The 15,646-nt window shown below is 40.3% G+C and overlaps 1 protein-coding gene across 2 annotated transcripts in view; it reads left to right on the top strand.

Moving 5' to 3' along the window:
* COL14A1 (collagen type XIV alpha 1 chain) overlaps positions 1-15,646 on the top strand; it is a gene marked incomplete at its 3' end in the record, with an annotated part of 1,869,522 nt that overhangs the window by 811,587 nt on the left and 1,042,289 nt on the right. For both annotated transcript variants that reach the window (XM_044066920.1, XM_044066919.1), the window contains 1 exon segment: positions 9,106-9,235. In XM_044066920.1, coding sequence (XP_043922855.1) covers positions 9,106-9,235 — 130 coding nt within the window.

Below are 15,646 nucleotides of genomic sequence, written 5' to 3' on the forward strand. Positions count from 1 at the left end.
TCACCCATGAATATGATGTTGGACTGAATTGTGAGTGACTTCAGTACATTCAAGCACATGGCATGGTTATCCTGGCTCTTAGACAGGGACCTATAGCTAGCAAAGGATATGGTATGGGACTTTACCTAAGGTTAGTTTGATATGAAGCTGCTCAAGTATGTGATATTGTTTGACCAGTCTTGAGCTGGGCTTACCTTTTATGTAAATTGATACACCTCCACCTCTTGTCCTTTCTCGTACAGTAGCTGGTCTAAATGTGTGGAAGACGTTATAGCATTGTACTGCTGGCATGCCATCCTCAGTTTTAAACCATGTCTAAGTAGCTGACAGAAGTCAACACTCTCCAGAAAGATATCAGTACAGTGATATGTGCTATCCAGGCCTGCTTCATCGGTAGGAGGCAGAGAGACTCGGTAATGAGAGATGGACACATAAGCATTTCCTCCTTTTATATTACCTAGTGTACTTGTGGAATGAGGCATGTGCATGTCCTTTTACTGCAGGTGAAGATTTAGTGTTAAACATGGTAATATGTCGCAGGAGGTGGGAGCAACTCTGCAGGCAGTGGGATGCATATACCATGTGTTGCTCTTCAATGTGTAATGGCAGTTTTGTATGTATCACATGTGTGCATTAATATGTTCACTTTCTTCCATGCTTCAGTTGTGGTCAAGGTTGTGGAGCACAATCAATCACCTCAGCATGAGATGGACAATGCTTCTGGTGCTGAGTTGACAGTGGTCATCAGGTCTGCCTCTCATGAAGGAGATGGAGGTCATCCTGCTGAAGGTAAACTAGAGGGATTGCTGGTGGCCTCCTTAGCTAATTCTTAGGAGGGTTCATAGGTTCTATTCTCATCATCTCCCAGCATCACTAGTGTGCATAGTGTCATTTGAGGTGCATTGACAATTGGATGTCCACCTCACCACCATGGAATTTCTCTTGGCACAGTTAGTTTTTTAGGTCATGCAGCAAACAGACCCTGACCTTCAGGTTACCAGAGGTACAACTTGCCCATGACATCATTCCCTATGATAATGCTGTCCTGTGGTCCATCCTGACATCATTCCATAGCTCCTGCCTTCCTATCACTATCCACATGTACCCCTCCCTATTGTTTCATTCTCCCTACCTTGCTCAATGTCCAGCCTTTCTCATCACTAGCTGTCCACTCTCTGTTAGTGTCTATCCGCTGTCATCGCCAACTTTAGTGTGCATAACACCCTGTCTGTGTGTGTATATGTGTCTCTGTGTTTTATGTTTCTCTATTATTTATTTAATTGACAGTTTTGACTGGGAAATTCCAAATGAGCTAGTGCCCTTTTCCAGCAGTGGCCCAGGGAGAAAAGCTCTAACAGAAGAAACAATTGCATAGTAATACTTCATAAGCTCACAAAGAAACAAAAAAAAATGCATAATTACAATTTATATAGTTCATAGAAAGAAAATTATATATACAAAGTGTCAGGGTAGTATATCATACAGTTGAACTATACAGAAAAGGGAAGGCACTCACAGCATAATGAAAATATGTTGGTTCTTCTTTCGGCTTTTCCTGGTTAGGGGTCGCCACAGCGGAATTCTGGTCCGCTAATGATTGGCAGTAGATTTTTACAGATGCCAAGGTGCCAGCCCGACGCCCAACCTTCAATGAAGGCACACCCATTCACGCATGTCTTTCGAACGCCACCCAACCACGGGGAGGACATGCAGACTGCACACATGAAAATATACAAAGATTAAATTCACAGAAGCAAGCAAACATATATATAATAGGAGATCAGATAAGGCTTAATAGCTCACAGTCAAGTAAGTAATTCTGTATAAAAATTATGAGAAGAAGTTGGAGGTAGTTGTGTTTTGACAAGGCTGGTAGGATGAGAGACAGCGTGGTGCTGTGTCTAGGTTTAGAAGTTAGAGGATTGTAATATGATTCTGTAGTTTTGTGAATAATGAGAGTTTTACTCAGTAATAAGGAGGGGATGGATACTAGTAAAGTAATAGTGGAGCAGATAAATTGGGAGAGAGAAATGGAATTGTTCTTCCTTCCATCCCACTGTGGTACCAGATGGCTCCCTTTTGTATTTTTCTCTGTTTGTTATCCCCCACTTCATATTTTCTTATCTCCCCTCTCCTCCCCATTTCAGTTATGAATTGGGTTTGTACTTTGCTGTGCTGGCCCTCAGATGGCTATCTGGAGTGGCAGTTATGTGGTACCTCATTGTGTGTTTGAGCACACATGAACTGTATTGTGCTAACCTGCTTTGGCAGTAACGTGCAGCACATGAGTCACACCCCCACCTGTAGCACTGCTCACCCAATGTGACAGACTAGCACTACTGTCCCCTGTAACACAGCAGCTCTGTTTTTAGTTCCCCACCTGTAGCACTGCTCACCCAGTGTGACAGACTAGCCCTACTGTCCCCTGTAACACAGCAGCTCTGTTTTAGTAGGTAGCACTTTCCCCACCTGTAGCACTGCTCACCCAGTGTGGCACACTTGCCCTACTGTCCCCTGTAACACAGCAGCTCTGTTTTAGTAGGCAGCACTTTCATCAGTTTGTTGGAACTGTCTTGGCTCTAATGCATATCTGGTCACACCCCTACCTGTAGCACCACCCACACAGTGTGACAGACTAGCACTACTGTCCCCTGTAACACATCAGCTCTGTTTTAGTAGGTAGCACTTTCCCCCACCTGTAGCACTGCTCACCCAGTGTGAGAGACTAGCCCTACTGTCCCCTGTAACACAGCAGCTCTGTTTTAGTAGGTAGCACTTTCCCCACCTGTAGCACTGCTCACCCAGTGTGGCACACTAGCCCTACTGTCCCCTGTAACACAGCAGCTCTGTTTTAGTAGGCAGCACTTTCATCACTTTGTTGGAACTGTCCTGGCTCTAATGCATATCTGGTCACACCCCTACCTGTAGCACCACCCACACAGTGTGACAGACTAGCACTACTGTCCCCTGTAACACAGCAGCTCTGTTTTAGTAGGTCGCACTTTCATCAGTATGTTGGCACTGGGCTGGCTCTAACACATCTGATTAGCTCTGGGCTGTGTCATGCTGTTGTGCACGACTTATCTATGAATGTCAGCCTTACTATTTACCTATTTTAGACAGTATTTCATAGTTTAAATCTTTTGCTTCTTCAAGGCTACCACTTTTTTTTAGTATCTTTGCATTACGTTAGTAAAATGAACTAAATGTATGCTTGACAATGCGAACAGTGACTTGCATGTTCCAAGTGCTCCTACCTAGTATTTGCCTGTATTTCATACAGTTTAAAGGAGAGCTGTGGCAGAGCTCCAGAGATGTAACTACAAAAAGTGCAACATGGCTTTTTTCCATTCAAGCCTTAAAGTGCTTTATTGTTACTAGAAAAACATAAATGTGAATGTTTGTTGGAAATTTTGGAAGTCAGAAGTATTCTCTCAGTATGTACACAGCTCAGAAACTGGAAATGTAAATATTTTCAAATCATGCTTTGATTCATCTGCATTATTTGTGGCATGGAGAATTTCAATTGGTGAGTTGCATTACTGAATTATGAGTAACTATGTAACTTTGTGCATCCCATAAAACATACATAATAATAATAAGTGTATATAGATCCCACGTAAAAAAAATCTGACAACCTCTGGTTTAAGCAAAGGATCTTTTACTACATTCAGTAAACATCAGGACAGTGAAAATAGTATATACATGTTTATGCTCACAATTTTAAGCTCATGACTATGCCATAGCTGCTATCTAAATTAAGAGGAAATTGTTAGTTAAGCCAGGGGCAACGTGTTTTTCTTGTAGAGTATCATATTAAAGTAAATAAATAAGAAAACAAAATAAAGGAAACCTCAGACCAGTTTTCAGGAGGAAAGAATTACTATACCAGGCATTGGTCCTAAGGCAACAGCTAAAGAAAAACAGTGTAACACATACCCTTAATACAAATTCCAGGAGTATTAGATTCACATAACAGGCGTAAAATAGTTCAGACGTTAACTTTCATTTGTGGCTGAAAAATTTACAAAAAGATTTTTGCCTTGAATTTTTGTATAGTCGTCAGAAATTATTCCTGGAAATTGAACTGGTAGCAAAAACTGGAGGATGCTTAATTGTACAGGATGTTGACCTCATCGTATGGCCATCATTTTTTTACATTAAATTCCTTTACTTGCCCTTTCTAGATACAAGACTTTATAAGGGGCAATTTAGATGATTTTCTATCAGCTAGTTCTCAACTAATATACAACTCACTCTAAACACTGGCTTAGAACATTTTGCTAGGATATCTGTACTGTAGGGACCACTGCAACATAAACAACAGTATGCCAAAATAATGTTTTTAGTAATAGAATTTTTCTCTGTACCACACATTACATTCCCTTCTTTAATATTTTTTTCTGTGTCAAAGGTCATGGAAAATTAAATGATATAGTCCATAAAGGATAACTTTTCCTTTTCAAGCTTTCCTGGTCAAAGTCAAAATATACTTTATTGTCATACAGGTCAACACAGAGGAAAAAAGTACATATCACTGCACGAGATTTCGATACTCAGGCTCATACCATAAGAATAACAGTTTGCAGAAAGAAGATATATTACATTAAATAATTTAAAATACTAAAAAATAGATATAAAAAAGATACTAAAAATAAATAAAGTAAAGAAAAAATCAAAGTTTTTACAGCAGAAACAAAACAAATACAACAGCAACAGGAACAGGCATAGTAGAAATGTAAGGATATATAACAAACAGCGCTATAAATAGAGAGACGCACAAGTAAAAAATGTACGTGTGTGCGTGTGATTCTGTGTGTGTGTGTGCGTGTGCATGTGTGAGTGTGTGTGTGTGTGTGTGTGTGTTTGTGTGTGTGTGTGTGTGTGTGTGTGTGTGTGTGTGTGTGTGTGTGTGTGTGTGTGTGTGTGCATGTGTGAGTGTGCATGTGTGTGTGTGTGTTTGCGTGTGTATTTGTGTGTGTGTGTGTGTGTGTGTGTGTGTGTGTGTGTGTGTGTGTGTGTGTGTGTGTGTGTGTGTGTGTGTGTCTGTGTGTCTGTGTTTGAATATATGCTTGTGTGGGAGAGTGAGTGAGGAGGACACTTGGAACAACACAATGCATGGACCACCAGTGATGACTACTCCAGGAAGGTGCTGATTTGCACTTGCAGTATTTATAGATGCTTCAGAGACATTCAGATTAACCTATATTGAGGTCATACATCATTGTGTCTAACAGGTCTCTGAATCTCATTTTCCTACATTATGGAAACAGAGTTCTTACCACTAGTAGTGAAGTTATTTGCGAATCCCTAGGAAAGTGCTTTTCAGTAATAATAACATGCTCTGGGTAATAAGACCATCTACTAAAACGTTATGTTGTGTTTTATCTTTTCTCTCAGAATTAGTGAAAATACACTAATTAAAAGAGAACCACAATTGTCTTTTACTGAGTGTCATTAGTGAGATGTTATACTGCAGTGTCCTTCATCTTTCTTTTTTCTGCCTTATTTCTAGAAACATTGCATTGCATTGTTGTTGCTGCAAAATGAATGAAAGTCAATTTGTAAAACCAATAATGAAAGTTATAGATAGAATCTCCTAAAGTCTCCATGTGTAACGCCACTTCAGAAGATAGTCAAAGTAAAAAGAAAAAAAATGCAGCAAGTGTGAGCATGGGTTCCAATATTGGGGGAATATAAAGCTTATGTTTAAGAAAAAAACATAGGTTTCATATTTGCAAAATGTTTCCTACATTTGGCAATAAGCATAGGCTCAATCTCATAGGTAGGTATTTGAAGACATATGTTAAAGCTACAAATTTAAAATAAAATTTTCCACAAGTACAGACAAACAAGAAAAGGTACTACAAGCATTTAAAAATGTGCTTCTTACATGATAAAACCCTACTTGTCACTCGAAGATCCAGAAGGGTGAATTAATGAACAAGGAAAGCCCGGTGAAAAATGAGAGCACCTACTTACAGCACGACTTCAATAATCCTACAGGAAAAGCACTTATTCTTGTACCAGTTCATTCACTTGTTATCTCAGTCTCAGGAACAACCGATTTAATTAAGGCAAAAGATCTAGTTGAATGCATTTAATGGGGCTGCACTTTTTCTTCTTACTACATTTCCACACTGACCCACAAAAAGCTTACATCTCTCTCAAATATAAATGTGTGGCACATTATCAACTTTGAGCTAGAAATATTTAAATTCCCATTGCTTCTACTTTTTAATCATTCATCCAGTGCTGTTAAGTTGTATCAACTTCTTTAATGATTCCATGGACAGCCACCATGATCAGTTGAGTCTACTAGATAAGAAGGGAATGGAAGTAGAGTGCCAGAGAGTTTTACAAATGTCACGCATACCCCCCCCCCAATGTATCATAACCACACATGAGCACACACACACGCACACACACACACACGCTCACACTCACACTCACACGCACACACGCACCTGTGGATAAGTCTCTTCTGCAACATGATTTGGTGTCTTGTATCATAATCACATATGAGCGTGCGCGCGCACACACACACACACACACACACACACACACACACACACACACACACACACACACACACACACACACACACACACACACACACACACACACACACACACACCTGTGGATAAGTCTCTTCTGCAACATGATTTGGTGTCTTGTATCATAACCACACATGAGCACGCACACACACACACACACACACACACACACACACACACACACACACACACACACACACACACACACACTAGGTAAGAGTATCTCCAGTGACTGACAAAGTTTTTGGTAGGATGTGCTTTTGTGGGTGCTCCTTTTTGTACATGCTGGTACGGAATTGCTCACTTGGTACCTTACCAAGCACATATAGAAAATATAGAAAAAGACATAGACCCCCAGTGGTGTAGCTGCAGGAGAAGAGAAAGTGTGCTAAATACTGGTATTACATTTTTTACTTCTGAAGTTAAAGCTGAGGGGAAAGCCAGACTGGGAAATGGGCCAGGCTGCAAAACTAGCTAGCTACTTATCTGTAGATGCCTGTTTGTCAAGATTATTTTAAAGGAACTCAATGGCTGGCTGACTTACAATACTTAATCTTTGAACAGACTGTGTAATATATCTAACATATTTTGTACTGAGGCAGATTTTCATAGAGAGCCAGATCAGATGCTGCTTTACAGACCAGATGAACCTATAAGAAATAGAATACAATGACTGTTCTTGAAGCCTTTCAAAATGGTTCATTTTTCCAGCTCTATGATTTTCTAGGAAATAATTATTAATGTGACTTTTTTGAGGTTTATATAATATTGAACTGTATTTAATAATAGTTTGATTCGGTGAGGTTTAAAGCACTCCAGTGATCTCCTTGGAGTGACTAGACATCCTTTGAATTAAGTGGGCTACAGAATATTTATTTATTTTTTATTTTTATTTTTATTTTACATTTGTTAACCGGGGGTGTCTGACTGAGCCGAAAAGGCACTTTTTCAGCAGAGGCCCGGGGAGAAAATCACAACAAAGAAAAATTACAGACACATTTAGTTATTTAGACATGATCAGTATACACACAAATTACAGGAGACATGTTTTTACAGTGGTATGCGGCACATAAACAGTTACAGTGGAGAGAACAAACAAAAAATATTAATTTTAAAAATAAAGGTAATTAATAGATTTGTGGTGTACAGCTGAAATTTGGAACATAGGTAGAATACATACATAGTACACAGGTACAGTACATACATTGTAGATTAGCCAGTGTTTGTGAGTAAGATTGAAAACTATTATCAAGTGCTCTAGATTTTGTATGTATGTGTTATCCACTTTCACTAGCCTGGGGAGCAATCATGGCACTGCCAACTTTGCTTGAGATGTTGCCTGATGAGGTCTTTAAAGGAGGCTTTGGATGATGTGTTTTGAATGCTTGTAGGGGCAGAGTTCCATTTTTTAGCCACCGAACTACTATATAGTGCATCTCCAAAGTTATTGTAGCTGTTGGTGACTTCTAGTAGTAGTTTGCTTGATGATCTAAGAGGCCTTTTGGCTGAGTGATGTTGTACTAGGTTTTTGAGGGCAGGATACTTATTGGGGAGGTAATAGATAGAATGACAGAGGCAGAGCTGATTGTAGGTTAGGAGGTTGGGCAGCTCAAGCCAGTGGAGCTGTCTCAAAGCAGTACAGTGATGAGTTCTATATGAGCAATTTGCAGCAAAGTGGGCAATTCTGTTATAGCAGGCTTCTATTTTGCTTAGTTCAGTTTTGTTGAGATTAGTCAGAATGGGAGATGCATATAGTAGGGTAGATAGAAGTTGGGAGTGAGCAATGGCTGATCTTGTGTTGTTGGTAAGAAATGGTTTGATACGGTAGAGCGTCCCCAGTTTGGCATGTACTTTTTTAATAGTTAAGTTGAGATGACTATCAAATTTTAGGTGGGAGTCTACGGTTTGATATGGTCTGATAAGTTTGCTCAATGCATAGTGCTCAAACTTTAAAATATTGTCTACTTTGTTCCTAAATCTTTAATGTCAGTGTCATTTTATTTTAGAGTTTTTATGTCCTTTTTACTAAGTAATGGTAAATGTGCTGACATTAAAGATGAGGACGTCACTTGTAGAATCAATCATCTCTTATTCAAGTGATTATATTACCTAGATTGTAGTCATCAGTATATTTGTTTATCCATATCCCATTTCTGCTTTTATATATCTGAGAGTGATACAAAAAGAAGTAACCTGAGTTGGATTAGCATTTAGTGCTTTAATTTGCCAATTATTAATTTATATGGAATGATTTTCAGTGCTTTGGCAGAGGCAAGATAATTAGCATGCACTGTCCAGTCTTTGTCAAGTGCTGCTGTTACCTATTCAAAGACCACCACAGCTTTCAAAATGCAGGGTCTGCCCATAACAAACCCATGCTGTTCTAAATCTCTCTTTGCCATTTTGAAGAAGTTCCATGAAGTAATTTCTTGACATAATTATATTCATAATCATTTCATAAGCCAGCAACAGAGCTATAGGCTGTTATCAGATGAACTCCATGCCTTCTTTCTGAATTTAGAATAACTGTGTATTCTTTTTAAACTAGACAACGGTGCCAGGAAAGCAAAACTATCTCTTTCTTCAGCCTCTGCTGCCAGACACTGTTTACAAGATCACCATTACACCTGTCTACGCTGATGGTGAAGGAACTAGTGTTTCTGCTGTTGGACGTACCTGTAAGTATTTCACAGCTGGAATTTGTTTACTCTAAAGCTTTCCTGTCTACTGTAAAGAGAAGACATTTTGCAACTTACCTCTATTTACTATGTCATCTAATATACTAGATACTGTAGTCCTAGCTGTGATTTTCTTTCTTCGATACATTTTCATTTATTTTTAGTTACTTAACATTAAATCCATTTAAGATACTACATATATACTCCAGGATATTGCAGTTGTTCATCTAGTACAGCAAAAAGGAAACTGGAAGATTTAGTCGCAGATAAATAAACACTTGACTTTTCTTATAAAAGTATATATTTTTTCAGTCTGCAAATGAACACTGTAAAGATTGCCTCCAATTCTTCTCTTCATACCAGTGCTTGTCCTATCCCTATGGCCACTGAACACTCAGCTACTGCTACCTGCATACCATAGCCGGACATAAGCACCATTATGATGGATAACCTAGAAATAACTCCTGCTGAGACAGTCACCACTTTTGGAATGCCATAGCAGGACATTAAGGGGCTACTGATTGTGGTATGATTATACATTTTAACCCCTAAAACTGTCCTACTGCACAAAGGACTGCTGTTCACACATGTTTGTGTTCATACTTAGCATGAAACAGTACTAAGATTCAGGATGGGGTGCATATTCATAAGCTGTGTGATGCAACATCTTGGTCTTCCACAGCTTTCATAGCCAAATTTTGGTATTGTCTTGCCTGGTCTGTTAATGACAAATGATGTATAGCTCACATATGATACTGTCACACTAGGAATCCTTAACTGAATCCCATGGAAAATGTGCTGGTAGGTCCAAAAAACAGATGGATGATTACATGCTGATGTCAATAGTGCCATGGTAATTACCTGGCACTGTGGAATAGATCAATTTCTAAGACACAGATGATTGAAGTTCATTTAGAAGCCCCACTACTGGAGGTGTCAGGCAGGGGTGATGGGGTGTGGCCTGCTAACTTCTCCTGGGGAGGGTGGCATTTGTGTGCAACCCTAGGCCTGCAGGGCAGTGCGATTTCCATGTTGGGAATCCTACGAAACCACAACTTATATTGTGAGAGAAGGAACAGGGCTGCTTCAAGGGAATATTCCTTCTAGAGATGATGACATGTCCTCTGCAGTCAGCCCTTTACACTCCCCTCCTCCACCTTGGAGGCTTGCCAGCTGTGCAAACTTAGGGCTGATGAAGAATATCAAGAAAGCCTTTGATCCACTCTTGATGGCTGCCTTAGTGACATATCCTCCTGTTGATTTGCTGTTGTCTGGTGAATGGAGAAAATGTGCTGACAGACCGAGGGAGTGCTTGATGGGCAGTAGGCAGTGGGGACAAAAACTGCAAATGAGATGGAGAATTAGCTAATGGAGACATTCAGGGATTTACTAACATCAGGGCAGCTCAGTACAAAGGAATGCAGGAAAAAGAGTCCATTATCTCTTTTGGATTAGTATCCATGTATTTGTCTGCAAGCAACTTATACACTCATTGGCTCTTTCTTCACAGTTTGCTTCACCCTGTGCCGATCTACAGTAATTTCTATTGTGGTGCGTCATTATTGCTCTTTAGCATACTATTTCTTGGTCATTATTGCTCTTTAGCATACTATTTCTTGGTCATTGTTGCTCTTTAGCATACTATTTCTTGGTCATTATTGCTCTTTAGCATACTATTTCTTGGATATGACCAGTGTGCTTATGAGTGTACTGTAGAGTTTTGATACAGTACTAAGCTAATGCTGTACTAAGTTGTTGTACAATATTAGGAACTTTCTTGTAAGTCCTGCTGTTGCACATATCAGAACTGCAGCCATGTTGCATCTGTATAAAGTGGCACAGAAAGTTCTTCGCTATGGTTACGAGAAATAGGTTGGTTGCATTCTTGTATGTACCATCGTGTTTTATGTCATATACTGAGCTGTGCTTTGTGACTTTCTCATTTTTAAATCTAGACAAAAGGAAGTGTTAGACAATGCCAGTGGCAGGAAGAGTTTAGTATTGAAAAAATGCCAACTCCCTGCAAGCCCTGAGAGTGCATGATATAGTACTGCCTGGGAGCACTGCGAAGAACTGTAGCAGGGGGTTACTGCAGCAGGGCATGGCAGCCTGTGGATGTGGCAGGACTCTTGGATATTTTTGGCCCTGCTTATAAAAAGGTAAAGGGCATCAGTGCAGCATGGAATGACAAAAGCAGTTGTGGGCCAAGTACACAGTCACTGAATCCTTTCTTACATCCCATAAGGACCTTATCTCCTCAGAACCACTCCTGAAGGTGGGTTTGATGTTGGGACAGTGGGGGACATGAGGTGCCAAGTCAACCAACTTGATCAGCTTGGTCAGTATTGCACTTAAAACAATCTTTTTTCATCTTTGCATCTTGTACCCAATGTTTCCTTTCTAGACATCTCAGAAATGCAGACTGATCATGCATCTAACTCATGTGGACACACAGAGCTGCACAGATCACATGATTTTTTTACATTAAACAGGTGACTGCAGCTGAGAATGTTGATGTGATGTCCAGTGGCTGGACCTCTAGGTGTATGGCTGGTGTAGACAGTGACCATGTGACTGATGAAAGCTCTATTATACCAGTGGCAGCCAGTGGAAATGAGGGCCTGTTGTACATGGTTAGACAAGCACAGACTAAGGAAACATGCACCACCTAAGCTGATGACAGTGATACTGTGACAGAGGTGCCAGAGACACTGATGGCTGCATACACGTGATCCTGTGGGGAGGCTACACCTGCAGTGGATGCATCCCAGTACAATAATTCCATGGTATGAGAACACACATGATGCTACTTGAACTTCATCAACATTCCTCACCAGGACCAAATCTACAATGTATTTCCAAAAGTACTAAGGTCCATGAAGGTGCCCAGAACATGTTGCACCCAGGAGCTGATTGCTATAATCCATATTATGCATTGGCATGTGGAACAGGGTCATTACAAGTGGAGGTGCTTCATGATGCATTTCATGATCAGCTCAGCCTCTAAATGTCTGCTCCCTCACAATGCTGTCACATGACCCCAGATCTACCAGGTATGGGTAGATTGGATGGGCTAGCTCTTGGGCAGATACAGCATGTGCCTATGCAAAAAATAAGGAAAACCAATGCATTTTGGATGCATCTATAGCTAAAAAGTGTGTCACCCCACAATGTGGCAAGCCTTACTGCTCTGCTTTCATCATTCTGCACAACCATACCTGTGCCTAGCATGTGACACCATTCTAGGTGACATCTTAACAGCTGTAATTTACCAAAGTCATAATGTAGGAGAAATTACAGGCATTGAGTCAGATGCCATACTGCAGTCGCTTACATTAGAAATTTTTTGTAGAATACCTGAAGTGGCACCATAACCAGCAGAGAGGACTCTTACATCTCATTCCTAAATGGTATGTAAGCAGAACAGGGATGGCGGGAGGGCACTACACACCTGGCATTAATCTTTAGATATGTGTCTTACTGGAATTTATCGATATGTGCCTTACTGGAATTTATACCTAATGTGGATTGGGGGGAACACTAGACATCATAGGTTCACAGGTGTTTATTAGGCTAACTACCACAGTGGCCTTTTTAAGCCTAAGCATACATCGAAAATGCATCTGAAAAATGTAGGGACATTAAGCTTATTCTACAGGGTATATGTAAGTTAGGGCTTGGGTGGTCAAGCATTTGCAAGCTTCCTCTGTCCATTAGAGAAATAGGTGCAAGATGAGGGAGTGAATTTCCACTTCCCCATCCACTGGTCTAAGTTACGCTTGAATTGAGTTAGGGAAGAACTCTGCTTCCCATAGATGGGAAGCCTGTTCCAGATAAGGGTAGTCTGTGAGACAAATACTTGTCCCTCCAACATGTCCTATTTATGTTGCAAACAAGGTTTAAGTTCCTAGATCAGGTAATTGTGACACTATTTATTTTGTGGATCTGCATAAGATCCATCAGAGTGGGATCTAAGGGATCCTTATGTACCAGCAGTAGATCGCCTCTCCACAGTCTATAGAAGACTGAGTACATGGATAGGGCTTTGAGTCAGTCTGTGGAGAACATGGTGTTTACAGCCTGCATCTTTTTTGTGAGGACCTTCTGTGAATGTTCCAGTTGTTGCTTGTTTCTTGCCAGGTATGTTCCAAAAAGGCATTGTACTCAATGATTGGACAGATAAAGGCCAAATACAGTGAAACAATGACTTTCTTGGTCCCAGATGCTATACTCTTGTGTAAAAATTCGACAACTTAAAATGATATCCTTACTACTATAGCCAAATGATGGTCAAAGGCCAGGTTACTGTCTACTTGCATAGTCTGTGGAGAACATGGTGTTTACAGCCTGTATCTTTTTTGTGAGGACCTTCTGTGAATGTTCCAGTTGTTGCTTGTTTCTTGCCAGGTATGTTCCAAAAAGGCATTGTACTCAATGATTGGACAGATAAAGGCCAAATACAGTGAAACAATGACTTTCTTGGTCCCAGATGCTATACTCTTGTGTAAAAATTCAACAACTTAGAATGATATCCTTACTACTATAGTCAAATGATGGTCAAAGGCCAGGTTACTGTCTACTTACATCGGCAAATCCCCAAATATTGGGTCTACTCATGGTTTTAGACCATGGTTAGGGCATCAGTAATTTTCCTGAGCCAGCACTTATTGGTTGATATTAGAGTCTTGGGGGATTTTATGACTGCTCCCAGTTTACAATTACCTCCAAACTGTCAGTGAGAGACCCTTGACATTGCCCTTGACTTGAGAGAAGTACATGCCAAATAGGTGTGGAATTAATTTGGTGAGTTTGTCTATAATGCTCAAGTGGGGTATTGTATAAAATGACTAGGCCAGGTCAAGGTAAGCAGTATGCACCATTTTACCATTGTCAATTACTTTGGTGACCTTCTTGAAGATAAAACCAAATTGGGTTGTATCCAGAGTCTTCAGGTTTCCTATGTCATTGTTAATCATTTCCATGATAATTTTTCCCTGGCTTTGCATATGAAATCAGTCAGACTTTTAGGTCTGTAGTTACCCAGGTCCATAAATGGCCCACTGTTGCGTAGAGGGATGACCGTTGCAGTTCCACTATCCCATGGCACAGAGCCTATCTGAAGGCACAGTTAAATAGTGACGCTAGTAAGGTAATATTTCATGCTGTTTAAGGGGCATCCTGGGATGTTATTGTGGCCCATTGATTCAGTATTTTTGGTTTTGAAGAGCATGTCAAGGACCTGCTCTCTAGAGATAGTTGGGGAGTTATGTACAATGATATTTCCTGGAGCATGGCTGGGGGGGGGGGGGGGGGGGACGGGAGCTGAAGTTGTCAGCCAGTAGATTTGTTATATCTTCTAGCTCAGTGTAGGTGGCTCAATTTAAGACTATTTCTGCAAATTTTGTATTGTCTTTGACAGTGCAGACATAGCTGAGAAAGCCTTATGATTGTCCCTGGTCTGAGATGGCATTGTTATCTCTAATATAGCTTTGGTAGATTTAACTTGCTCTCTGAGTTGCTTGATTAGATTAATAAGGGATTTTTTTATGCTGTTGGGTGTTCCACTTCTTAATTTTTGCCATGACTTTCTTCCTTTTGTTATACAACCTATTGATGTTGGGATTCCACCAGGGTGACTTGTTTTTTTAAATTTATTCTATGCTTATTCTTAGTAGGTACAGCTGTCTCTATGTATCTATTAACATCATTGTACAGGTTCTCTGTGAACAATTCTGCATAGGCAGCAATGTTCTCGGGGTTTGTTGGGGACTAGAAATTTGCTAGTTTATCACTTAATTGTAAGTAGTTTGTTTTAGAATAGTTCCTAAGTGTCCCAAGTTTTGCAGGGGTCCAGGGTTTTATTTTTATTTCAAACAAGACAGTCTTGTGGTCCAACCTTACCAGACAGGACGTTACGCTAGGGTGGGTGCAACATTCTCCCATGTTTGTGAGGACCAGATCCAGTATGTTCACACCATTAGTTGGCATATGGATTATCTGGTCCAGGCAGTTTGTGTTGATAAAGTCCAGAAATCTCTGGGCCTGTAAGTTTGGGGTCATGTAGTCTCAGTGTATAGTTGGGTTGATAAAGCCTCCCATGATTATAGTGTTGGGTTAAGTGTTGAGTGTTTCTAGTATGCACTATGGGTTTCCTGGTTAATAAAGGGAGACCTATAGCTTGCAAGGATATGGTATGGGACTTTGCCTATGGTAATCCGGACATGCAGAAACTGAAGTGGGTCATCCTGTTTGCCCAGCCTTGAGGTATATTTGTTTTGATGTAAATCAAGACACCTCCACCTTTAGTCTCTATCTGTGCAGAAGCTCATCTAAATGTGTGAAAAGCATTGTAGCTCTGCACTGCCGGGGTGCTTTCATGGCTTTAAACTGTAATTGCACAAACGTCTGCAT

Source organism: Protopterus annectens, chromosome 3.part1 (genome assembly GCF_019279795.1).
Source record: "Protopterus annectens isolate FY-2018-M chromosome 3.part1, PAN1.0, whole genome shotgun sequence".
NCBI classification, from domain to species: domain Eukaryota; kingdom Metazoa; phylum Chordata; order Ceratodontiformes; family Protopteridae; genus Protopterus; species Protopterus annectens.